General features: G+C 46.1%; 1 protein-coding gene across 2 annotated transcripts in view; it reads right to left on the bottom strand.

The window, feature by feature from the left end:
* LOC149436191 (receptor-type tyrosine-protein phosphatase kappa-like) overlaps nt 1–25,890 on the bottom strand; it is a 54,370-nt gene that overhangs the window by 3,083 nt on the left and 25,397 nt on the right. For both annotated transcript variants that reach the window (XM_089661897.1, XM_089661896.1), the window contains exons 5-10: nt 25,399–25,656; nt 18,673–18,770; nt 15,069–15,258; nt 10,474–10,555; nt 5,556–5,811; nt 3,210–3,249 (exon numbers count right to left, since the gene is read on the bottom strand). In XM_089661897.1, coding sequence (XP_089518023.1) covers nt 3,211–3,249; nt 5,556–5,811; nt 10,474–10,555; nt 15,069–15,258; nt 18,673–18,770; nt 25,399–25,656 — 923 coding nt within the window. In that variant the 3' untranslated portion in view covers nt 3,210. The remainder of the gene's footprint in view (nt 1–3,209; nt 3,250–5,555; nt 5,812–10,473; nt 10,556–15,068; nt 15,259–18,672; nt 18,771–25,398; nt 25,657–25,890) is intronic.

Below are 25,890 nucleotides of genomic sequence, written 5' to 3'. Positions count from 1 at the left end.
CACCATGATTCCTGGGTTCTGCTATCCTACCTGCCGGCCTGGGACCCCCATGGCACGTGTTGCCAGATAAGGGGGAGGCCGAGCAGGGGGCTTTACACAGATTTCTGGGGGCTACAGTGTGTGTAAATATGGCAACCTGACTGTCAGCTTTCAGTGTTCTTAGTCCATACACATCCATACTGACAGCAGAACTCCACTCCACACTTCCCCCAGCCTGTATGGTCCGCAGATTTGGGGTGAGAACCTTTTTTGTCAGTACCTGCGCCAACTTTCCCCATCTTCACTTAGGTGAGAATGAGGGGTCATTCATTCTACCTCCCTCAACACTCACTCCCAGGGGCTGCAGGGGGAGATGACTATCATTTAACAGGAAGTCATAGGCAATGCCCAAATCCAAGATGGCGGCACTAGTGATCAAACACGGCTTAACTCCACTGGCCAGTAAACATGTGTTTTTTACAGTATTTGTAGCTGACGACTTTTCATTGTTAAAAACAATGTGACATTCCTTTTTATTGGCCCTGTAATCTACTATAGTGCATAGTCCCATGACCCCAAAGTCCATAGTCACTAGTCCTATAGCCCACAGTACATAGTCCCCAGTCCATATTACCATAGTACATTATCCCATAGTCCATACTCCCTAGGCCCATACCCCACAGTACCATACTACATAGTCCCATAGTACCATACTACATAGTCCCATAGTACCATACTACATAGTCCCATAGTCCATAGTACCATACTACATAGTATCATACTACATAGTCCTATAGTCCATAGTACCATACTACATAGTCTCATAGTCCATAGTACCATACTACATAGTCCTATAGTCCATAGTATCATACTACATAGTCTCATAGTCTATAGTACCATAGTACACAGACCCTTGCCCATATTACCATAGTACATTGTCCCACAGTCCATATTCTATAGTCCATATTCCGTAGTCCATAGTCCCATACTACATAGTCCAATACATTGCCCCTAGTGCCATAGTACAGTACATAGTCCCTAGTCCCATAGCCCCATAGTGCCATAGTGCCATATTTCATAGTGCATAGTCTCATAATCCCCAGTCCCATAGTTCGTAGTAGCATAGTCCATAGGCACATAGTCTATAGCACTAGTCCCATATTTCATAGTACTATGGTAGCCCTAGTCCTATAGTCCATAGTACCTAGTCCCATAGTCCATATAACCATAATACATTGTCCCACAGTCCATAGTCTCTAGTCCTATAAGCCACAGTACCATTCTACATAGTCCCATAGTCCATAGTACCAGACTACAAAGTTCCATAGTCCATAGTACAGTACATAGTTGATAGTACCAGAGTACAGAGTACACTGCATAGCCCCCAGTCCCATGGAAAAATACATAGTCACTAGTCCCATAGTACCATAGTACAGTACCTAGTCCCATAGTACCATAATCCCAGGCCTGTCCCTATTTCATAGTACCATATGTGGGATTGAGATGATTAAACTCAGCGGTAAGAGCATTTACAATGAGTTGCGCCAGTGCAAAACTATATTTTAGAGCATGGCAGCCCACTTTTATTCAAATAAATGGAAAGTTCACATGTACATCAGTCACCCCATGTACATCGGTTCACATGTACATCGGGGGTTTCTTGCACACAATATGCACAAACGAAAATACCAAGCCACCTGGCTAACTTGTTGGCAGCACTGCTTCTCTCACCAGTCCCTTTGACTGTGTTGTCCAGCTCTCCTGGATGCTTGGCTCTCTAGCCTATAGTGGCAGCACCCTGCTGCACAGCCCACCTCTGGCCTATGGATTGGGGTTCTTCTGACACTGGGACCTCTGTCTCTTGGCTTCTAGCTAGGCCCCCTGAGCCATCAATGAGAACCTCTGTCTCTTGGCTTCTGGCTAGGCCCCCTGAGCCATCAATGAGAACCTCTGTCTCTTGGCTTCTGGCTAGGCCCCCTGAGCCATCAATGAGAACCTCTGTCTCTTGGCTAGACCCCCTGAACCATCAATGAGAACCTCTGATGGCTCAGGGGGCCTAGCTAGAAGCCAAGAGACAGAGGTTCTCATTGATGGCTCAGGGGGCCTAGCTAGAAGCCAAGAGACAATGAGAACCTCTGTCTCTTGGCTTCTGGCTAGGCCCCCTGAGCCATCAATGAGAACCTCTGTCTCTTGGCTTCTGGCTGGGGCCCCCTGAACGAGGGTGAGACCTTCCATCTCCCACATTGGAAGCTGTCTCCAAATTGGGAGCTCTGAAGCTATTTTCAGCCCTGAGTATATAATGACCCCGCACACCTGTGTACTCACACAGATTGCAGGCACCTGGTAAACTTTGGCCACAGAATTGAATGTTCCAAACCAGAACTACAGAATCTGGAGAAATGATAGCCCAGAACCTTGCATTAACCCCTAATGCAAATCCTGTGTCACATTTTCCTAAATTATCCCAGTGACAGAGCCTATCTCTCTCACACATGGCACATCTCATAATCCCCAGTCCCAAAGTCCATAGTCCATAGTACCATAGTCACATAATCCATAGTCACAGTCCATAGCCATTGTCCCATATTTCATAGTACCATAGTCCATAGTACCATAGCCCAAGTCTCATTTTACCATACCATACCATAGTACCATACTAAATAGTCACATAGTCCATAGCCTTTGTCCCATATTTCATAGTACCATAGTACAAAAACCATAGTCCCCAATACCATAGTCCATAGTACCATAGCCCAAGTCTCATTTTACATAGTACCATACTAAATAGTCACATAGTCCATAGCCTTTGTCCCATATTTCATAGTACCATAGTACATAGAACCATAGTCCCCAATACCATAGTCCATAGTATCATAGCCCTAGTCTCATTTTACATACTACATAGTCCCATAGTCCAGCTCGGAAGTGAGCACCAGAGGGTGGCTACAATCATACATACAGTGAGACCACAAAGAACGAATGTAGCCACCAACAAACAGAGTTGGGTCACAGCAGCAAAAGCAAAGGAATTTGGAGATTTGGAGGAGGCTGAGAACAATATGAGGGACTAAGGAGTACATACTGGAATAGTTATTTATTCCATGTGTCCCACATGAATGTTGGCTGACAGAGTGCTGTAGACCAGGTGGATTCACCCCTCCAGCACAGACCCATATTACCCATTGGGGAATATTACAATATACAGTGCAGAACATTATAAACCGACTGACCTTATATGACTCCAGCAGTTGCACAGGATGACTTCTTCACCTGCAGGGAAAGGAAGCAGATTGTTGACCACTTTATATACATGGAAGGATTGTACATGCAGATGATTTTCTTGTGTTGATAAAGGACAAACAAATCCCAGAACTGACCCTGTCACCAACTTAAACTGCACTACATTCATTGAATTAACATTCAGGTGGAGGAAGAGACCCATCTACTTTCACAATTAGAGATGGCGGGGAGGCAGGGCAATGTATAAGCATGGGGGACTTCATCTATCCTGATACTGATTGGCCAGACAGAACTGCATACTCAGCTAAGGGTCATCATTTCTTAAATGTAATGCAGGACACTTTCATGAGTCAAATGATGGAAGCCCCAACTAGGAATATTACTCTACTGGACCTAATTTCAAACAACACAGAGCTGACTGCAGGTGTGGAAGTAAGGGATAACGTAGGTAACAGTGATCACAGAGTAATTACATTTGCCATACATTATAGGAAAAAGATGCATGAGGGGTAGGATGCACTGTGCAGGTAAAAGTTCAGAATAATCAAGTATCTGCAATGATTATTTACAGTATTTTTCCTTCCCATAAATTATTTGTTTTATTTATATGCAATTTGCTGTTGAAAATGTGACAACTCTAGGAACAGTCAATTCCTTAGCACAGCCCACTCCCTCCTGGCACGTCATGAGTCTCTCTTCTGGGAGTGTCTAATACTGCCTTAGCTGGCCCAGCTCCTCTTTGCCTTCCTTTCCTAGATAACCTTTTATGTAGCAGTCAGGTGAGGAATGAAGGGGAATACTATGCCTTCTCCATGTAGAACATTCAGATTGGCAACTGCAGCTATACCCTATGCTTGCACATTGGGACATGCCATAGCTCATCGGGACATGCCGTAGCTCATCAGCTTTATAGATTGGCTGCTTGACTATTGTGGTGAAACGCGTCAGTGAAGGGCAGTTCTTATGGTGGGGACATGCTGTATTATGGTACATTAACGTTTTTATCAACTGATAACATCGTTGGTGTGCAGCTTGCTTTTCGTTATCTTTGTAGATTGGCTGTTGCAAAGGGCAGGAGGACCTAACAAAAGGCATGCATCCAATGCATTGGGGGGGGGGGGTGCTGTGAAAAAACAACATCTGTAACAGGTAATGAGTGTGAACAGCTGGAGGGAACTCTGAGCTGGAATCACAGGTAAGTGGTTCAAGGAGTACACTGATGACAATACAGATGGTGGTTGGAGATTAAGGGCCACCCCACTTGAAGTGCCATACTCTGGCAGCAACTGGAGCAGTGCAGTGTGCTACTAGGTTTTTGCTCAGCTGTCCACATGCTGAGATTATTAGTGGAGGACTGTATACCCAGCTGCATGTAGGCGGATGGTGTTTGGCCTCCCTGCAAGGGTGGTGCTGTTTCATGGCTACCGCGCAAGAAGAGCAGAGGATAAGGGGAAACTCATGTTCTTCTGAGGCCTCCATAGATGTCATCAGGGGAGCAGCTGTCCGATTGGGCAATGCTGTCCTGGCTGACCTCTGCGACCATCTTTGGTGTGGGAAATGCTAATAAATAGTACTGTCCCCTTTTGGTTGGTGTGCACTGTGCAAGTGGTCAGGTCAGGGACAGAACCCCTGCTGGTTAGGGACAGATTGCCTAGCACAAGGACATGTTCCTGTGGAGGAGGGACAGAATAGGGACTATCACTGGGTCTTGGTGTCAACAGACTATCCTTCTTCATGTGCCCTATTGTCCATCTGCCTTCCAGCCGTCTCCTCTGTCGGGTGTCAACAGTGTGCACAGATATTTGCTGTATGGTTCCTTGTAAGTGCTTGGACCTGATGCAACCTACTGCAATACTTTTTCAATGCCTTTATGCTAATATACTCTACTGCAACATCTGGTCTCCATGTGAGTTCTCTTCTCCGGTGGGCACCGAGCACTGAGTACCACTCACATGCAGATCACATGCACAGCCACCTCTGCCTCAGCAAGTGTGCTCTCTCTGAGCTGCATAAGGTGGGAACCAGGGAATCATATATCCCTGATCATGTCCAGGAGCCCAAGGAATTATAGGAGTTAAAGGAGCCCACATCTGCATCTGAGCATGGTCAGTCCCCATGTAAGTTCTCTTCTCCAGTGGGCACCGAGCACTGAAAACCACTCACATGCAGATCACATGCACAGCCACCTCTGCCTCATTGAGTGCGCTCTCTCTGAGCGGCATAGGGTGGGAACCACAGAATCATATATCCCTGATCATGTCCAGGAGCCCAAGGAATTGTAGGAGTCAAAGAAGCCCACATCTACAGTACTTGGATGATAAGGTCTAATATCTCACCTTCTTCCAGCAGCTGGTGACCCGAATGTAGATGGTGTAGTTGATGTTGGGGATAAGAGGAACATTGTGGAACCCATTATAATGGTGGTTATCCCCCAGGATGAATGTTTTGGGTCCGGTGAGGGTCTCTGCAGGAAGGACAGCTGCAGTATAGCCGCTCAGGGCTAAGCTGCAGTTGTACGGGGTGTTGATGAATCCCAGACAGTCCATACTTAAATTCCGACCATGGCCCGAATACACAATGACGTCATAAGAGCTATGGATAGAGATGGAAGAGTTATTCAATTATCTGACAGATTTTATATTTATACAAAAATGTGTTACTATTGGTGCTGGTCCTACATCCCCATAGCTCCCAACTGTTCCTGATTTTGAGGGACTGTCCCTAAATCAGTCCCTCTGTCCCTCTTTACTCCTCATTTGTTCCTCTGATCCAGGGGCCGACTGACAACTCATGGGGCCCCCGGGCAATAGGGGATCATGGGGCCCCTGTGTCCTTGCCCAAACTCAAAAAAGTCTATGAAAAAAGGTACCAGGGGAATCTCATGGGGCCCCCTACTGACCCCGGGCCCTTGGGCAGTGGCCGAGTTTCCAAATGGTCAGTCCGCCCCTGGTCTGATCAATACAGTTGTATATAAAATGCACAATTTATCTTTCAAAAAATGTTTCCCAGTGCTAAACCTTTCATTCAGTTTCCAAATTGTTGCATTTGTAAATTTCAAAAGCATAAAGGAATAGTAGTCATGAAAAAAAACACTTGTGGGTTTAACTAATTTTTTTTGTATAATTCTCCTTTAAGGGGGCGTGGCAATTGATGTGCCCTATGCCTACATACTTTTTCTAATAGGTGTCCCTCATTCCCATCTCAAAACGTTGGGAAGTATGCTTACCTACCCATGACAAGCATCATTGTTAGACATGTGCGATTCGTTTCGTTGCAAATTGTTATTCAAAGATTTGGATGCATTTGAATTTCTGAATCACAATAGTAACGGATTTCAATGAATCCGAAATAAATGCTAATGAAACAAATGATCCAAATTCAAAATCAAAGATGATTTTGAAATTGAAACATATTACAATAATTACAGTAAGGTATAAAAAGTGAAATAAGATGATGATTCCTAGGCTGCTTTATGGAATAGACTAGAATGGACTAGAACGGGTGGCACGGTGGCTTAGTGGTTAGCACGTCTGCCTTGCAGTAAATGGGTCATGGGTTTGATTCCCGATCATGGTGCCTCCTGCATGGAGTTTGCATGTTCTTCCTGTGCTTGCATGGGTTTCCTCTGGGTACTCCAAAGACATGCTGGTAGGTTTATTGGCTCCTGTCTAAATTGTCCTAGTTTCATCCCTGGCCATGTGGGATCTCCTGCATGGTGGGGGTTGGGGAAAGACCTGGCAACCTACCCTGTAAAAATAATTGCTAAGAGAATAGAATAGATCACAATGGGAAAAAATAGAACAGAATTAAACAAAATAGAAAATATATAAAAAAAAAAAAGAGTAGAAAAGAATAAAATAGAAAACAAAAGAATAGAATAAATTAGAATAGAAAATAAAGTAAAATAATACAATAGAATAGGAAATAAGGGAATAGAATAGAAAATAAGAGAATGGAATAAAAAATAATAAAATAGAAAAAACAGAAGATTAGAATTGAAAATAAAACAGAGTAGAATAGAATATAATGGAATCAAATAGAAAGGAAGAGAATAGAATAGAAAAAGAATAGAATCAAATAGTATAGAAAAGAATATACCAGTCTCCTGAAATAAATGTGAATTTCAAATTGGGTTGAAAATAACAAATACACAAAACAGATCTGAATATACAGAACAAATCATTCTAACATAATAAATAGGGAGAAACAAAGTGATTACCCTAATGAAGGGATCTGAAAGGAAACCAGTGTTTGCATTGTGCACCTCTCTGGTCTATGGACGAAGACTCTCTATACCAGCCTTTTTCAATCATGGGGTGCCCAGACACACTGGGGTGCCTTGAGGTTTTCTCATGGGTGCCTTGGGGAAACGTCTAAAAATAGCCCAAAATTTGCACCATACAAGCCAGCGTGTGGGAAAAGCCTGCCTTTTGGTTACACAAAGCCACAGGTTTTCTTTCTGCACCATTATGACCAGGGCCAGATGGGGGGGGGGGTACCACCGCTCCTCCTGTAGGGTTCCTGGCACACAGGGGGGACCCGGACAGGGAGAGGTATCAGTGCGGGGGAGGGGGGATCAATTACAATGATGCCCCGTGTAGCTCTCCCTCCAGCAGCCGGTTTCTCCTCCTCTCCCTCCAGCAGCCGGTTTCTCCTCCTCTCCCTCCAGCAGCCGGTTTCTCTTCCTCTCCCTCCAGCAGCCGGTTTCTCTTCCTCTCCCTCCAGCAGCCGGTTTCTCTTTCTCTCCCTCCAGCAGCCGGTTTCTCTTTCTCTCCCTCCAGCAGCCGGTTTCTCTTTCTCTCCCTCCAGCAGCCGGTTTCTCTTTCTCTCCCTCCAGCAGCCGGTTTCTCCTCCTCTCCCTCCAGCAGCCGGTTTCTCTTCCTCTCCCTCCAGCAGCCGGTTTCTCTTCCTCTCCCTCCAGCAGCCGGTTTCTCTTTCTCTCCCTCCAGCAGCCGGTTTCTCTTTCTCTCCCTCCAGCAGCCGGTTTCTCTTTCTCTCCCTCCAGCAGCCGGTTTCTCTTCCTCTCCCTCCAGCAGCCGGTTTCTCTTCCTCTCCCTCCAGCAGCCGGTTTCTCCTCCTCTCCCTCCAGCAGCCGCTTTCTCCTCCTCTCCCTCCAGCAGCCGCTTTCTCCTCCTCTCCCTCCAGCAGCCGCTTTCTCCTCCTCTCCCTCCCACCTGCTTTCAGAGGCACACAGGGCATTGTTTTGTAATTAATCCCCCCCTCCCCCGCATCAGCATTCATATGTCAATCATAGGGCATTGGTATGTAAATCGGGGCAGCAATTAAACACCTGTGGGGGGAGTCATCTGTAAATTACGCCCCTCCTCTGCATGTTGCCCACCTAGAGGATGTACACAACCTTTTCTAGTCCCATTGAGCCTTGAAGTGGTTCAGCAGAGGGGAGTAGAATGAAGGGGGTCATTACTCGGGGTGCAAAAGTGAAGAGGTGGGGTGCAGAGGTACACAGTAATGGGACCACCATTTAGGGTACAAAGGTAAGTGGGGGGGTTAGTAGAGGAGGGGGTTGGGGGGCAGAGTTGAACAGAAAGGAGTTTGGAGTGCAGAGGTTAGCAGGGGAGGGGTTTGGAGTGCAGAGGTTAGCAGGGGAGGGGTTTGGAGTGCAGAGGTTAGCAGGGGAGGGGGGTTGGAGTGCAGAGGTTAGCAGGGGAGGGGTTTGGAGTGCAGAGGTTAGCAGGGGAGGGGTTTGGAGTGCAGAGGTTAGCAGGGGAGGGGTTTGGAGTGCAGAGGTTAGCAGGGGAGGGGTTTGGAGTGCAGAGGTTAGCAGGGGAGGGGTTTGGAGTGCAGAGGTTAGCGGGGGGGGTTGGAGTGCAGAGGTTAGCAGAGGGGGATTCAGAGTGCAGAGGTTAATAGAGGGGGGATTTGGGGTGCAAAAGGTTAATAGAGGTGGGGTTTAGGGGGCAGAATTGAACAGAAAGGGGTTTGGAGTGCAGAGGTTAGCAGAGTGGGGGGAGATGTACACGCTGGTCAGTGTAAATGTCTCAATTCCATTGGTGATTGGTGTAAATACTTCTGTTGTGTTGAGATCAGTGTAAATGTTCAGTTAATTGGGGACGAGTGTTGAAATCCCCTCTTACGTTGGTGGTCAGTGTAAATTCCCCTTTGCATCAGTGTTACATTGTTTTGATTCTTTTGGGGGGCCTAGGCTGTACGGGGCCCTGTGATATCTAACAGCAGCCCTGATTACGACCTTCTAGACACCAACATTGTGACAACTGATGACATCATCAGTTGATAAGGAGGATGTTGGTTGCCTGCACAGCATCCTTGTTTGCCCCTCCCCCACCACTCTCTGTCAGCACCAAGGTCACATCAGCTGACTGATGGAGATAAACTGAGGGAGAGAAACATTGGCGTACTAGTCGGTACCAGTGTGCAAAAGTGTATTTGCTTTGGAAGAATAAATCACCTCCAATGTTGGGTGTCCTACATGTGTGGATGTTGCTGTTTATATAAAACTATTTTTACATTTTATAATGGGGTGCCTCCAGATTGCCCATAATTTTAGAGGGTGCCTCCAGATTGCTCATTTTAGAGGGTGCTTCCAGATTGCCCATAATTTTCGAATGTGCCTCGAGATTGCCCATAATTTTCGAGGGTGCTTCCAGATTGCCCATAATTTTAGAGGGTGCCTCGAGATTGCCCATAATTTTAGAGGGTGCCTCCAGATTGCTCATTTTAGAGGGTGCCTCGAGATTGCCCATAATTTTCGAGGGTGCCTCGAGATTGCCCATAATTTTCGAGGGTGCTTCCAGATTGCCCATAATTTTAGAGGGTGCCTCGAGATTGCCCATAATTTTACAGGTTGCCTCGAGATTGCCCATAATTTTCGAGGGTGCCTCGAGATTGCCTATAATTTTAGAGGTTGCCTCGAGATTGCCCATAATTTTCGAGGGTGCCTCGAGATTGCCCATAATTTTCGAGGGTGCCTCGAGATTGCCCATAATTTTCGAGGGTGCCTTGAGATTGCCCATAATTTTCAAGGGTGCCTCGAGATTGTCCATGATTTTAGCGGGTGCCTTGAGATTGTCCATGATTTTAGCGGGTGTCTCGAAAATTGCCCATAATTTTAGAGGGTGCCTCAAGATTGCCAATAATTTTAGAGGGTGCCTCGAGATTGCCCATAATTTTAGAAGAAGCCTCAAGATTGTCCATAATTTCATAAGGTCCCTCGAGATTGCCCATAATTTTAGAGGGTGCCTTGGGTAAAAAAAGGTTGAGAAACACTGCTCTAACCTGATTGGTCCATTTTCTGCAGGGACCGGGTACAGTTGTAGCGTTTTCTCTCTGAGCGTATCCTTAGGATGAAGAGGAGGATCTAAAAGAAATTCGGAAATTACATTGATTTCTTCAGTACATTTCTCTGCGAATAACTCCAGTCGTATCATCCATGAACATTATAGACATCCAATTACCTGTTTTCAAGGAAGATCTGCACCCCAACACGGATATTGATCCACAATAACATTTATAAGGAATACAAAAAAAGACCAGAGCACTTAAAGTGGACCTTCAGCCTTTTGTATAATTTCCCCCCTTATTTCTTCCTCCCATCCTCCACACACTTTACACAATTGAAAACAATTATTTGGGGAGTCCCAACCCCCACACTTCCTGCTTTCTTGCCTAGGGAGGAATGATGTCAACCCACCACCTGCTGTCTCCTGGGATACTGATGTCACACATCCAGGAGGTGTCAGGGCAACGTGCGTGGCACCTTGTAGGTGCCGGGAACTCACGCGCTGTACATGGGTATCTGCGTGTCATCAAGGGGCTGGCCCAAAGAACCCGGAAGATACAGCGGGCCTTCCGTGCAAGAAAATGGCAGCATGGGACCCAAAGTGCTGAGATGGTGGAAAATGAAAAGTTCAATGTAAGAAGATAAAGAAATTGGTCATCAAACCAGAAGAAGCCAAAACCAAGCAGGGAGGCCGCAGGACTCCATAGACACAGTGCTGCTGTAGAAGCCAACAGAATGGCCATGCTAGAGGAACCAGAGGGGAGATGGGAGGTTAGTGTTACTTGTTCCCCCCTTTCCTCCTGTAGCTACTATGTCAGGAGTCACTTTGGGTGGGGGGTCCATGGAATCCAGCTCACTTTGGACAGGTGGGGAGACCCCTGTCTCAGCTCCCCATATCCCTATTATGTGTAAGTCACCCTGTGCCTGTTAGGGGTACAGGGTGATCTGTCCTAATATTGTGTGGGCTTGTCTCAGACTCTGTAGACATGTCTGGGAGATGGGTGAGGTGGGAGGGTTGTTGATTGCTTAATGTCATGTGGCTGCATCCCATTGTTCTATTGTTTGGCTTGGGTGCAAACTATTATGGGATGTATATGTTTATATGTATTAACTTAGTGTGTGGGGGGGGGGGTGTCTCCAGCAGCCCACCCTCCTGATGGGACTGTCTGCTGGTGTGAAGATTGAATACCTGTGTGTCTCTTGTTACTAAATGTAGATTGCCCCGCCCTATGTCATTATGCAGGGCGGGGGGATTGTCCCCTGAGTGTATATATCTTGGATCTGTGTTCAAAGAAAGTTGTCTAGTCTTGTATGGTTGGCTGTGGTGTCTGTTGTCGGTGTTTCGGACAGGGAAGCGGTAGTCTAACGGAAGTACTCAAGCGCAGTTTGGGTCAGTTCCGTTACATTCACGTGGTCAAGGGCTTACATCACATCCGTGCACACAGTAGTGCTTAAAGTGCAAGTTCACCTTTGCAAACATTTCCCCAAAATTTCCCAATCACCACAGTATCCCCAGTAAGTGAAAATGTTGTGCTCTATTCTTCAAACAAATACACACCCCTTCAGCTGCTGACACCATTGTCCTCCCCAATCCATCCTAGAGATGGCAGGATGCACCCAGTGCTGAATGAGCCCCCCTCAGAAATCCCTAAACGAGCACCACTGGCCTCCCATCCCCCCTGTGCATGCGCAGTCCACACATGATCAGATTAGGACATTGCAAGGCGGTTGTTCTGAGACAAATACCGCTTTATACATTGGCATACCTTATTAGACCCAGTCTGTCCAGACATATGGTCACCTGCTGACTTGGCACCATCCACAGGCATCTTGACTCTTCAATAAGACAATGAAGTGGAATCCAGTGCAATTTTACTTTAGATGGTTGCAATACAGAGGATGTATTTATAGTTTTTTATAGTGTAAGATGACAATGACTTTCCTGAGCCTTGTCTCTGTGAATAACTAACACCGACTGATGGAAGTGTGGAGGATCTAGCTAAGACTAAGCCAACTAGCACTGAACAGGAGGGGAGGACAGAGGGAGACACCAAAAATACCAGATTGGTGGTAACAGAGATGGCAGTCTATAAGTTACTATTGTAACCCTTTTAGAATATCATTGCAACTGATCAAAATACACTTCCCCATGTGTGGCATATCAGTTGAATGAGTTTCTTGGCTGTAGATTGATTATCTCTATTGGAAGTAATCAATCAGAAGAGTGTATGACCACTGTGGGAACCATCTTCAAATGGTAGAGCATTAAGGAACCAGCCACTCACCTAAATCTTCTTTAAAAAAGGGCTTTTCTTGTCCACTTTTATATGTTTTTCAGCATTTCTCAGCCACAAAACAAATATTCATCAGCCTTCTGGCTTACACTTGTAGCTCTGCTTCTCTGGCCTCACTTCAGGTCCTTTTGTCTGTATCCTCTAGACCAGGGGTGTCAAACTGGTGGCCCTCCAGCTGTTTCGAGACTACAAGTCCCATCATGCCTCTGCCTTTGGGAGTCATGCATGTATCTGTCAGCCTTGCAATGCCTCATGGGACTTGTAGTTTGGCAACAACTGGAGGGATGCCGGTTTGACACCCCTGCTCTAGACAGTCATCTCACACAAGCTATGTGCAGGGGCAGACTGACAACTCATGGGGTCCCCGGGCAATAGGAGATCATGGGGCACCTGTGTCCCTGCCCAAACTCAAAAAAGCCTATAAAAAAGGTACCAGGGGCATCTCATGGGGCCCTCTACTGACCCCGGGCCCTTAAGCAGTGCCTGAGTCTCCAAACGATCAGTCCGCCCCTGGCTATGTGCATACACCTAGCAGCACCTACTGCACTGGCTCCCAAAAGTCTCCTAGGTGGAGTCCTCCTGACTGCTGGGCAGAGACCTCCTCTGTCCACCAGGGTGGAGCCCTGGACCATAGTCATGTCTCTAATAAAACCCATTCATGCACCTGGGCAATCAGTGCTGGTTGTCTGCAAAACTTGGACCAAGGATTGGAGAACTTCGTCCATCCCAAGTCTCTATGAAGCCTCTGGACTCCAGGTCCCAAACTGTATTTTATTAGCCAGTTTCCTTCACGTATGACAATCACCCTGAAGCCCCTCAGCCTGCCTGGATGAAAACACTGACCGATGTGAAAATCTTTCCACAGTGCAATAGGGCACAGCACTGTCACAACTCCACAACAGTGATGTCAGATGAAGGATCGGAAGGGTTATGTCCTCTTCTGGTGGTCTACTGTCAGGGCCTGAAGCTGAATCTACAAACTCTGTAGTGTCCAGCAATATCATGCTAAGCCACCTGGAATGCTAGACAGCTTGATGGACAATTCCTTGAATGACAGTGCTTTGAACCTTGTTTGTCTTGAACTTTGAACTCTTAGCTCTTCCCATGAACTTCCTATTTACACCTTGCCATTGCACTTCCTGTTTGCCAGAATATTGTGCTCCCTTCAGCCAATGTCTTGCTCTTTTCTCTCCCGCTGCCGTTTGTATCTTTGCTACTACTCATTACCAACCATTGGCTTGCTCCTTGACTATGATCCCAACCTGAAACCACTTGTTACTGACTTTTGGCTTGTTTACTGACTATGCTTCTGCCTATCCCTACCTACTACAACTGCTACTGGACCCTGGCTTGCTCACCTCCTGGTGGGGAGATCCTGAGGACTGCAACCTGGTACTAGCACACAGCAAAACCCACCCCCACCATCAGGAGCTCTGGTGAACACCGGTTAGTGCTTAGACCCCACACCTCAGGTAAGCCCGTGTCATCCACCAGAGTGATCTGCTTTTGTACTTATCCAGCTGCTCGGTGGGAGCCTCTCTACTGGTCTTTGAGCCTGATCACATCATGACAGCTATAGAAGCTTTGAATAGGCATGAATGCTGTAAGATGACATTTTCCTTAGTGGTAATTGGTAACAAGCTCATCAAAGGGCCATCATTATTAATTTATTTTTAGTCAATCAATGTGACGGGAGTGACTTTTGGGGGTGGGGGGACCTCTGTATCATCTCCCCAAGTTCTTATGTTTAAGTGACCCTGTGCCTGTTAGGGTACAGGGTGTGTAAATGTGAATGTCCCAGTCTTGTGTATAGTGTGTGTTCCTTTGTTCTCGGCCACATGGCTGTCCATTGTTTGTTTGCCATGTGCTACCCCCCATTGTGCTGTGTATTCCTGTCCAGCCAACTATTATGTAATGCATGTGTCCCTGTATTGTCCCTGCCATGTGGTTGCCTATTGTTCTATGCCATGTGCTTCATCCCATTGTTCTGTGTCTTGGTTGGATGGGGAGGGGTGATGAGGTGTTTCCTGCAGCCTCCCACTGATGGGGCAGGCTGATGATGTATTTCCTGTTCCTGGTTGTGTTTCCCCGCCCTCTGTATATATCCTGTTTTATGTTAAAATAAATGAAGTTGGCTTCCTGTTTTAAGAAGAGCTGGGTGCTGTCTTTTTCCTGAGGGATTTCAAGGGTGTGGTCCGTGGATGGTGTTCGGACAGGGGAAGCTGCGGTATAACGGAATATACCCAAGTGCGGTCGGGTACCGGTTTCGTTACAATTAATAACTTTGGAAATCTCACCTCCAATATCGGTTTCGGTAATCCATTCTCTAATCCTCTCGGGTCCGGCTGATGTGAATGCTCGGAGGGTGATGGTGTATGTGGTTCCATACTGGAGGGGGATTTGATATGCTGTCACACTGGAGGGAAACCAGATGGAGTCATCCACACCAAAGGACTGATCGTAGTCCCTCCTGGCTGAGACAGTCACCTATAAGAAATGATAAAAAATAAAAATCAAGTTAGTAATAGAAATCTAGAAACTAAATCAAATAATAATAATTAAAAAACAAAGATTTCGTATGTGTGGTCTAATTTAATAAATCAGAGGAAATAACAAGCCGGGGATACAACATAACACAACGTTACAAACATTACCAATTCAGAAAGACCCAAAGACACATACTATCTCCCATCTATACTCTATCATCTTAGCTGCCTCACACCCAGACCTTCCCTCCTATACACAGACTTGGGAAAAGGAACTCCAGCTCACTGTTACACCTTCGGACTGAGACAAGTGCTTCATTCTGACCCATAAACGATCACTGGCAACTAAGGTACAGGAAAAAGTGTTCCATCCTATAACTAAGTGCTATAGGTGCCTTTCTGTTCTCCATCACTTTTAGCCAGACACCCACTGGTGGTGCCATACCTCTAAAGATACCATACTTATGGAGATTCACATCCCATTGTCTCCCATGGTAGCACTCTTCTCCATGATTCCTGGACCCCTTAAATCAGTGGAAAAAATGTGTATTTCCTAGTTGCAGCCAGGACGGTCATACCACAATACTGGAAAACACCTCTACACTTTCCCTTGTGAAATGGGCAACTGAACCCGACTCCATCAGGGACTTGGAACATCTGTAGTTCCAGGAAACCGGAAAGGAAAAGCAATTCAAACAAACATGGACCCAAGGCTGATGTTATAAACCATGGGGCTCCATACAGCCAACCTAACAGTCCCCTCCCCCCAAAAAAAACACAGTTTAGTATGCTTCCGTTATGAATTAATACATTGAGTGATCGGTACAGATCACTCATTGTGTTCATTCAGAAAAGGAAGGGCTGGTAAATGTGACATATTTAATGGACTCTTACCCCACTCTCCATCATAAATGATCCTATTGTGTGCTAGCAGGTGCCGGTGGAAAGGAGAGGAGGGAAACCTGCAGCACTGCAGGGGTGGAGTCACACAGGGGGAGCCTGGACAGCAGGGGGAAAAGTAAGGTGCACAGGAAGGGTGATGGGTGCACCAGGGGGGGCATTGACAATAACTGGAACCAATCCCCTGTATGGTTCTCTCTGCAGCAGCTGAGAGTCAACGAGAGGGCAGAGGAGAAGAAGCCAGCTTTCAGCTGCTGCAGAGAGAGCCATACAGGGGATTGGTTCCAGGAATTGCCCCCCACCATGCTGATCACCCTACCTGCCTACATCCGAATCACCCAGCTATCTGGGCCCCTCTGCTGGCCTGGGCCCTGTACAGGAGGACTGGTGGTACTATCTTATCCACAGCCCTGCATGGACCACTTGGTCTATGTTTCGATACTTCTCTGAGTTCCAGGACTGTTTCCTCAACCCTCGAGTGGCCATGATGGAGTGATCCCATACCCTCCCATCTTTCCCTTTTTACTTTCCTCAGTCACTCTTCTCTTCTCTTATCTATTTTTTGTTCTGCAATTTGCTGCTATTCTGTAACTTTTTTCCCCTCATATTGGACAAATACCTTACAGGTTCGTTTATCCAAAACACATCAGGAGATGAACCTGTTTATTGAATTGTGCTACCTTTCATTATATCCGACTATTATAGTTGGGTAGTTGCCTCCAAAGTTACTTAGTTGACCGGGGACTGTAGAGCCTAACTCCGACTGCCTCTTGTTTGCCATTACTGGAATCTGTATTTCTACTCCTTGTAACTTTAGTTCTCAATTATAAAAAGTTTAACAAAATAAGACTGAATGAAAGAAACCTTGTCATACAGAAAGATCATCCACTGATACAAGTCTTTACAGGTCACCAAAAAGTCACTTTTGAGACAGAGAATGGAGAATGGGGATGCAGCCTCAGCAGCACAGAATGAATGGTCACACAGTTTACTATGCTTCAGTTATGAATGGACAGAGTCAGTGATCAGTACCAAACTCTGACCCTATTCATTGAGTCAAGGAAGGGGTTGGTGAATGGCACATTTACCGGCCCCTTCCCTGCTTTCCATCCTTACAGCATCCCATATAGCAGCTGGTGGGAGAGGGAAGGAGGAACTTGGCAGAGCTGTGGGGGGCCAGGAGAGAGTACAGGGGGGATGGGAAAAAGCACAGGGGCCTGAAGGAAGCTGGAAAGGAGTGGTGGTGGCATATTGTCAGAGCCTGGGTCTGAACTTGGGCCTTCTGTGGTGAGTGGCAATGCTTCTTCTTGCTGAGCCACCTGGAATGCTGGACAGTGCCCTTGACAATTATTTAGATGGTCCTACCTTGACCTTGAACCCCTTGCTCCTCCCATGAACTTCCTGATATAAGCCATGTCTCTGCACTTCCTGTTTGCCAGATTATTGTGCTCTCCAGCCAGTATCTCGCTCCTTGCCTTCTCCGCTGTCATCCATATTTTGCTACCACTTGTTATTGACCCTTGGCTCGTTCTTGACCACACTTCTGCCTGATCCCAACCTGCAACTGCTCCTTACCGACTTGTTTACTGACCACACTTCCGTTTGATCCTTACCTGTTTATATGCTACTGGACATCCGCTTGTTCACCTCCTGGTGGGGTGATCCCGAGGACCGTGACCTGGTGCTAACACTCAGCCAAATCCATCTCCACCATCAGGAGCTCTGGTGAACACCGGTTGGTACTTAGAATCCGCACCTTGGGTGATCCTCCGCCACGGTGACCTGCCTGTGTACCTATCCTGCTGGTTTCAGGTGAGCCTTTCCACTGCTATAGCAACTGGTCTTCGAGCCTGACCCCTGACCGTGACACATATAGAGGAACGGATTGTCTCTATTTTGCAAGAGGAAAATGGAGGGGATCAATTCCACTGTATGCCACCACCCCTCTATCCAGGTGTACAAGGGGGTGCATGGGCCCCCTGGAACATGGGACTGGGTCTCAATTGAAACCCCTGTAGTTACGCCCCTTGATACAGCTATAACTTGGAGGCTGGATAGGAGGTGTAGTATCATATAGAGGAACCGATCATCTCCATTTTCCTCCTGCCGACGCTAAATGTCTGAGGAAGTGAGAGGAGGAGAAGCGGGCATTTAGAGGTCGCAAGAGGAAAATGGAGGGGATCGGTCCCGCTGTATGCCACCACCCCTCTATTCAGGTGTACAGGGGGCGCATGGGCCCCCTGGAACATGGGACTGGGTCTCAATTGAAACCCTTGTAGTTACGCCCCTTGATACGGCTATAATTTGGAGGCTGGATAGGAGGTGTAGCATCATATAGAGGAATCAATCATCTCCATTTTCCTCCTGCCAATGCTAAATGCCTGCGGAAGTGAGAGGAGGAGAAGCGGGCATTTAGTGGAAAATGGAGGGGATCAGTTCCGCTGTATGCCACCACCCCCTGCAATTGCAACCCCTGTAGGTACGCCCCTTGGTACAGCTATAACCAAATACTTACATTAAAGCCGGTAATGTTTCCCCACTTGTAAGGCATGGTCCATATTATGGTGCTATCTTGCATGGTGGGAAATTTCACTATGTCAAACTGACCGGGGACTGGAGAGAAAACAAAGCCAAGATTCAGATACAGATACAAACATGGAACTCCTTCTACCAATACAGCAATATTCGGGGCCACTTTCGTTTCCCATTAGATCTGTGCTGCACAAGACGGAATCAAAGACCATAAATTCTGCTTTGGATGATCACATCAAGCACCAAGAGATGTTGCGGCTGCTAATGACATACCGTATTTTTCGCTCCATAAGACGCACTTTTTTCCCCCCAAAAAAGGGGGGAAAATGTCAGTGTGTCTTATGGAGCGAATATAGAGCGGCCGGTCCGGTATTTCCACCGCCGCCGTGCAGAATACCGGGCCGGCCGCTCAGCTCTGCAGCGGGACCTTATGGAGAGGACTGCTGACCTTTGGGGAGGTGGGGAGCGGGTACCTGAATTGGACAGGTACCCGCTCTTACTTATTTGTTCTTTATCTTACCTGTTCCTCTATCCAGCGGCGTGCTGTCTTCCCGGCTTCTGTAGTGTGGGCACTGAGCATGACAGCCAGGTGCCAAGTGCGCATGTGCAAGAAGTGGTGCTTTTTGTGAATGGTAAGGCGGTACCTGAGACACATGACAGATCCCAGAAGCCGCCGGACCAATCACAAAGCGCAAGTGCTTATCGCTCATGCGCACTGGGCACCCGGCTGTCATGCCGAGCGCCATTACAGAAGCCGGGAAGACAGCGCGCGGCTGGATCGAGGAACAGGTAAGATAAAGAACAACTCCGAGGAAGTAAGAGCGGGTACCTGTCAAATTCAGGTACCCGCTCCCCCCCCTCCCCAAAGGTCAGCAGTCATCTGTACTGTCCGCAGTCTCTGGTCATCCCTGTGCTGTCCGCAGTCTCTGGTCATCCCTGTGCTGTCCGCAGTCTCTGGTCATCCCTGTACTGTCCGCAGTCTCTGGTCATCTCCTGTACTATGTCCGCAGTCTCTGGTCATCCCCTGTACTGTGTCCACAGTCTCTGGTCATCCCCTGTACTGTGTCCGCAGTCTCTGGTCATCCCCTGTACTGTGTCCGCAGTCTCTGGTCATCTCCTGTACTATGTCCGCAGTCTCTGGTCATCCCTGTACTGTGTCCGCAGTCTCTGGTCATCTCCTGTACTGTATCCGCAGTCTCTGGTCATCCCTGTACTGTCCGCAGTCTCTGGTCATCCCCTGTACTGTGTCCGCAGTCTCTGGTCATCCCCTGTACTGTGTCTGCAGTCTGTGGTCATCCCCTGTACTGTGTCCGCAGTCTCTGGTCATCTCCTGTACTGTGTCCGCAGTCTCTGGTCATCTCCTGTACTGTGTCTGCAGTCTCTGGTCATCTCCTGTACTGTGTCCGCAGTCTCTGGTCATCTCCTGTACTGTGTCCGCAGTCTCTGGTCATCCCTGTACTGTCCGCAGTCTCTGGTCATCTCCTGTACTGTGTCCGCAGTCTCTGGTCATCCCTGTACTGTCCGCAGTCTCTGGTCATCTCCTGTACTGTCCGCATTCTCTGGTCATCTCCTGTACTGTCCGCAGTCTCTGGTCATCTCCTGTACTATGTCCGCAGTCTCTGGTCATCCCTGTACTGTCCGCAGTCTCTGGTCATCCCTGTACTGTCCGCAGTCTCTGGTCATCCCCTGTACTGTGTCCACAGTCTCTGGTCATCTCCTGTACTATGTCCGCAGTCTCTGGTCATCTCCTGTACTGTGTCCGCAGTCTCTGGTCATCCCTGTACTGTCCGCAGTCTCTGGTCATCCCCTGTACTGTGTCCGCAGTCTCTGGTCATCTCCTGTACTGTGTCCGCAGTCTCTGGTCATCTCCTGTACTGTGTCCGCAGTCTCTGGTCATCTCCTGTACTGTGTCCGCAGTCTCTGGTCATCTCCTGTACTGTGTCTGCAGTCTCTGGTCATCCCTGTACTGTCCGCAGTCTCTGGTCATCTCCTGTACTGTCCGCATTCTCTGGTCATCCCTGTACTGTCCGCAGTCTCTGGTCATCTCCTGTACTATGTCCGCAGTCTCTGGTCATCCCTGTACTGTCCGCAGTCTCTGGTCATCCCTGTACTGTCCGCAGTCTCTGGTCATCCCCTGTACTGTGTCCACAGTCTCTGGTCATCTCCTGTACTGTGTCCGCAGTCTCTGGTCATCCCTGTACTGTCCGCAGTCTCTGGTCATCCCCTGTACTGTGTCCGCAGTCTCTGGTCATCTCCTGTACTGTGTCCGCAGTCTCTGGTCATCTCCTGTACTATGTCCGCAGTCTCTGGTCATCTCCTGTACTATGTATGCAGTCTCTGGTCATCTCATGTACTATGTCCGCAGTCTCTGGTCATCTCCTGTACTATGTCTGCAGTCTCTGGTCATCCCTGTACTGTCCGCAGTCTCTGGTCATCCCTGTACTGTCCGCAGTCTCTGGTCATCTCCTGTACTGTGTCCGCAGTCTCTGGTCATCCCTGTACTGTCCGCAGTCTCTGGTCATCTCCTGTACTATGTCTGCAGTCCATTAGTTCAGAATTTTTTTTTCCTGTTTTCTGCCTCTAAAACCTAGGTGCGTCTTATGGTCAGGTGCGTCTTATGGAGCGAAAAATACGGTAATTGTAAGTTATCCTGAATAAAAAAATTAAAAGAAAATTCTTCATCTCTAATTAAAAATTATAGAAGTTTTTTTTTTCGTTTTTTTTTAAAAACTTTACAAAAAAATGTATTTATTTAATTATAAAAATATCTTTAACTCTTTCGTGGCTTGAGGTCATAATTAAAAACATTTTATACAAAACAGTTTTTAATTTAAGTGAATTAATTTATTTATGACCTCCTCTAGAGGTCTGCACGATGGAAACATTTGTTTTGTTTTGGATTTATTTGTTAAGTAAATCGTTTCATTTCATATAAATATATATATAAAAAAAATACACATACATATACACACCACACACACTATATATATATATATATATATATATATATATATATATATATATATATATATATACACACACATACATACATACATACATACATACAGCTGTTTTCCTCCCCTGGCAGAAATTTTTAAATTTTGGCATGGATATTGAAAATATGACTGATCTGCTAAAAAATGCTCTTTTATTGAAGGATGATGATCATATGAAGCCATTTATTATCACATAGTTGTTTGGCTCCTTTTCAAATTATAATGATAACAGAAATCCCCAAAATGGCCCGGATCAGAAGTCTACGCCCTGAATCAAAAGTTTCCCTCCCCGGGAATGTTCGTCCTTGGTACAGACACACAAGGTGACACACATGGGTTACAATGCCAATTACAGGTTAATGTCCCCCATCTGTGGCTTTTTAAATCACAATTAGTGTCAGTGTATAAACAGTCAATGAGTTTGTTCGCTCTTACGTGGAAGCACTGACTAGGCTAGATACTGAGCCATGGGGAGCAGAAAAGAACTGTCAAAAGTTCTGCGTAACAAGGTGATAGAACTTTATAAAAGATGGAAAAGGACATAAAAAGATGTCCAAAGCCTTAAATATGCCAATCAGTACTCTTAAATCACCTATTATGAAGTGGAAAGTTTGGGGATCTCTTGATACCAAGCCAAGGTCAGGTAGACCAAGAAAGATTGCAGCCACAACTGCCAGAAGAATTGTCCTGGATTCAAAGAAAAACCCCACAGGTGACCTCAAAAGAAATCCAGGCTGCTCTGGAAAAAGGTGTGGTAATTTTTAAGGAGTACAATACGATGATACTTGAACAAAAATCTGCTGTTTGGTGGAGGTGCCAGAAAGAAACTTTCACTGCATCAATGACACAAAAAAGCCCGGTTACAATATGCCTGACAACACCTTGACATGCCTAGCCGGGCCTTCTTGTGTCATTGATACAGTAAAGGTATCAAGAGATCCCCGAACTTTCCACTTCTTAATAGGTGATTTAACAGTACTGATTGGCATATTCAAGGCTTTGGACATCTTTTTATGTCCTTTTCCATCTTTATAATGTACCTTGTTATGCAAGACTTTTGACAGTTCTTTTCTGATCTCCATGGCTCAGTATCTAGCCTAGTCAGTGCTTCCACGTAAGAGCTAACAAACTCATTGACTATTAATACACTGACACTGATTGCAATTTAAAAAGCTACCGATGAGGGACATTAACCTCTGACTGGCATTGTAACCTGTGTGTGTCACCTTGTGTGTCTTTACCAAGGCCAAACATTCCAGGGGAGGGAAACTTTTGAGCTCAACTGTGCATATGTGTGTGTGTGTATATATATATATATATATATATATACACACACACACACATATATACACACACATATTATAAATATTATATAAAATTAAAAACAAATTATAAAACAAATATATAAAATAATTTTTTAATTAAAATGTTTAAAGAATGTTATTATTTGATGTATGGTTAGCACTATATATATTTTTTTTATTTCAGCTACTTATATAGTGCTGACAATTTATGCAGCGCTGTAAATATACAGTGGGGCAAAAAAGTATTTAGTCAGCTACCAATTGTACAAGTTCTTCCACTTACAAAGATGAGAGAGGCCTGTAATTGGCATCATAGGGAGACCTCAACTATGAGAGACAAAATGAGAAAACAAATCCAGACAATCACATTGGCTGATCTGGAAAGAATTTATTTGCAAATTATGGTGGAAAATAAGTATTTGGTCACCTACAAACAAGCAAGATTTCTGGCTCTCACAGACCTGGACCTTCTTCTTTAAGAGGCTCCTCTGTCCTGCACTCATTACCTGTATCAATGGCACCGGTTTGAACTTGTTATCAGTATAAAAGACACCTGTCCACAACCTCAAACAGTCACACTCCAAACTCCACTATGGTGAAGACCAAAGAGCTGTCGAAGGACACCAGAAACAAAATTGTAGACCTGCACCAGGCTGGGAAGACTGAATCTGCAATAGGCAAGCAGCTTGGTGTGAACAAATCAACTGTGGGAGCAATAATTAGAAAATGGAAGACATACAAGACCACTGATAATCTCCCTCGATCTGGGGCTCCACGCAAGATCTCACCCCGTGGGGTCAAAATGATCACAAGAACGGTGAGCAAAAATCCCAGGACCACACGGGGGGACCTAGTGAATGACCTGCAGAGAGCTGGGACCAACGTAACAAAGGCTACCATCAGTAACACACTATGCCACCAGGGACTCAGATCCTGCAGTGCCAAACGTGTCCCCCTGCTTAATCCAGTACACGTCCGGGCCCGTCTGAAGTTTGCTAGAGATCATTTGGATGATCCAGAAGAGGATTGGGAGAATGTCATATGGTCAGATGAAACCAAAATAGAACTGTTTGGTAGAAACACAACTCGTCGTGTTTGGAGGAGAGAGAATGCTGAGTTGCATCCAAAGAACACCATACCTACTGTGAAGCATGGGGGTGGCAACATCATGCTTTGGGGCTGTTTCCCTGCAAAGGGACCAGGACGACTGATCCATGTACAGGACAGAATGAATGGGGCCACGTATCGTGAGATTTTGAGTGCAAACCTCCTTCCATCAGCAAGGGCATTGAAGATGAAACGTGGCTGGGTCTTCCAACATGACAATGATCCCAAACATACCGCCCGGGCAACGAAGGAGTGGCTTCGTAAGAAGCATTTCAAGGTCCTGGAGTGGCCTAGCCAGTCTCCAGATCTCAACCCCATAGAAAACCTTTAGAGGGAGTTGAAAGTCCGTGTTGCCCAGCGACAGCCCCAAAACATCACTGCTCTGGAGGAGATCTGCATGGAGGATGGGCCAACATACCAGCAACAGTGTGCGCCAACCTTGTGAGGACTTACAGGAGACGTCTGACCTCTGTCATTGCCAACAAAGGATATATAACAAAGTATTGACATGAACTTTTCATATTCACCAAATACTTATTTTCCACCATAATTTGCAAATAAATTCTTTCCAGATCAGCCAATGTGATTGTCTGGATTTGTTTTCTCATTTTGTCTCTCATAGTTGAGGTCTCCTTATGATGCCAATTACAGGCCTCTCTCATCTTTGTAAGTGGGAGAACTTGTACAATTGGTGGGGACTAAATACTTTTTTGCCCCACTGTATATTGTACATTCACATCATTCTTTAACCCTCAAGGGGTGTACAATCTAAGGTCCCCAACTCACATTCATACATACACATACTGTACTAGGGACAATTTACCTACCAGCATGTATTTTGGAGCGTGGGAGGAAACCATAGTACCCAGAGGAAACCCACGCAGGCACAAGCAGAACATGCAAACTCCAGGCAGGTGGTGCCTTGGTTGGGATTTGAACCAATGACACCGGTACTGCCAGGCGGAAGTGCCAACTATTTAACCACTGTGCTGTATCCTATATTTTTATACAGGAGGTAAGTTGAAGCTGAGAATTAATTGGATTCAGCTCTCCTCGGTGAGAGTTGTCCCCTCAACCTACTGATTCAGATTTTCACAATCCAACTGTCAATGCCCAAGGCGGCTTTGCACCTTATTGGTGGCTGTAGATCATACGTACAAGAATTCTCGTGTAAAACAAAAATAAATGAGATCTCACTCTTCCACCATGAATTCGGTTGTATTATGATGCCAGTGGTTTCATACAGGACTGCATAATAATGAACACTGTGGAAATGTGTAGAAGTACCAGAAATCCTCTCACCTGGTGTCTCTGTCCTGATGAGTCTTGGCACCATCTTGTATTGTGCCTGATTGTTGTGCAGAGTGAAGCTGATACTATAATCGGAGGATGGCCGTAGATCAGTGAAGGTCCCGTTATCTTTAGTAGCCAAAGTTTTACATAATCCATAGAGAACATCGCACAACTCCACCTCCAATCTCCAGTGATGGGGACATTCAGGAGTGCAGGACATCCAGGCACTGACACTGGTAGAGGTGACTCTCTCCATCGCTGTCATACCTGACAACATTGAAAAACTGAAGTCATTCTCGGTGTTGGTGCCTTGTTATAGCCATATCTGTCTATGGGTAGGTGCAGTCAGTGCACATCTTTTTTTACGTTTTAAATATTTTTATATATACTTTTCTCATTTTTTGATGTATTATTTAAATCTAGAGTCACCTGCCCACTGCATGTATAATACTGCATAAAAGTATTGCTGTATTTATAGGTTAAGTTCACCTTTTGACCAGA

The sequence above is a fragment of the Staurois parvus genome, unplaced genomic scaffold, assembly GCF_062004578.1.
Source record: "Staurois parvus isolate SC_StPar_1 unplaced genomic scaffold, SC_StPar_1.0 ptg001402l, whole genome shotgun sequence".
Taxonomy (NCBI): domain Eukaryota; kingdom Metazoa; phylum Chordata; class Amphibia; order Anura; family Ranidae; genus Staurois; species Staurois parvus.
This window is presented reverse-complemented; position numbering and strand designations above follow the sequence as displayed.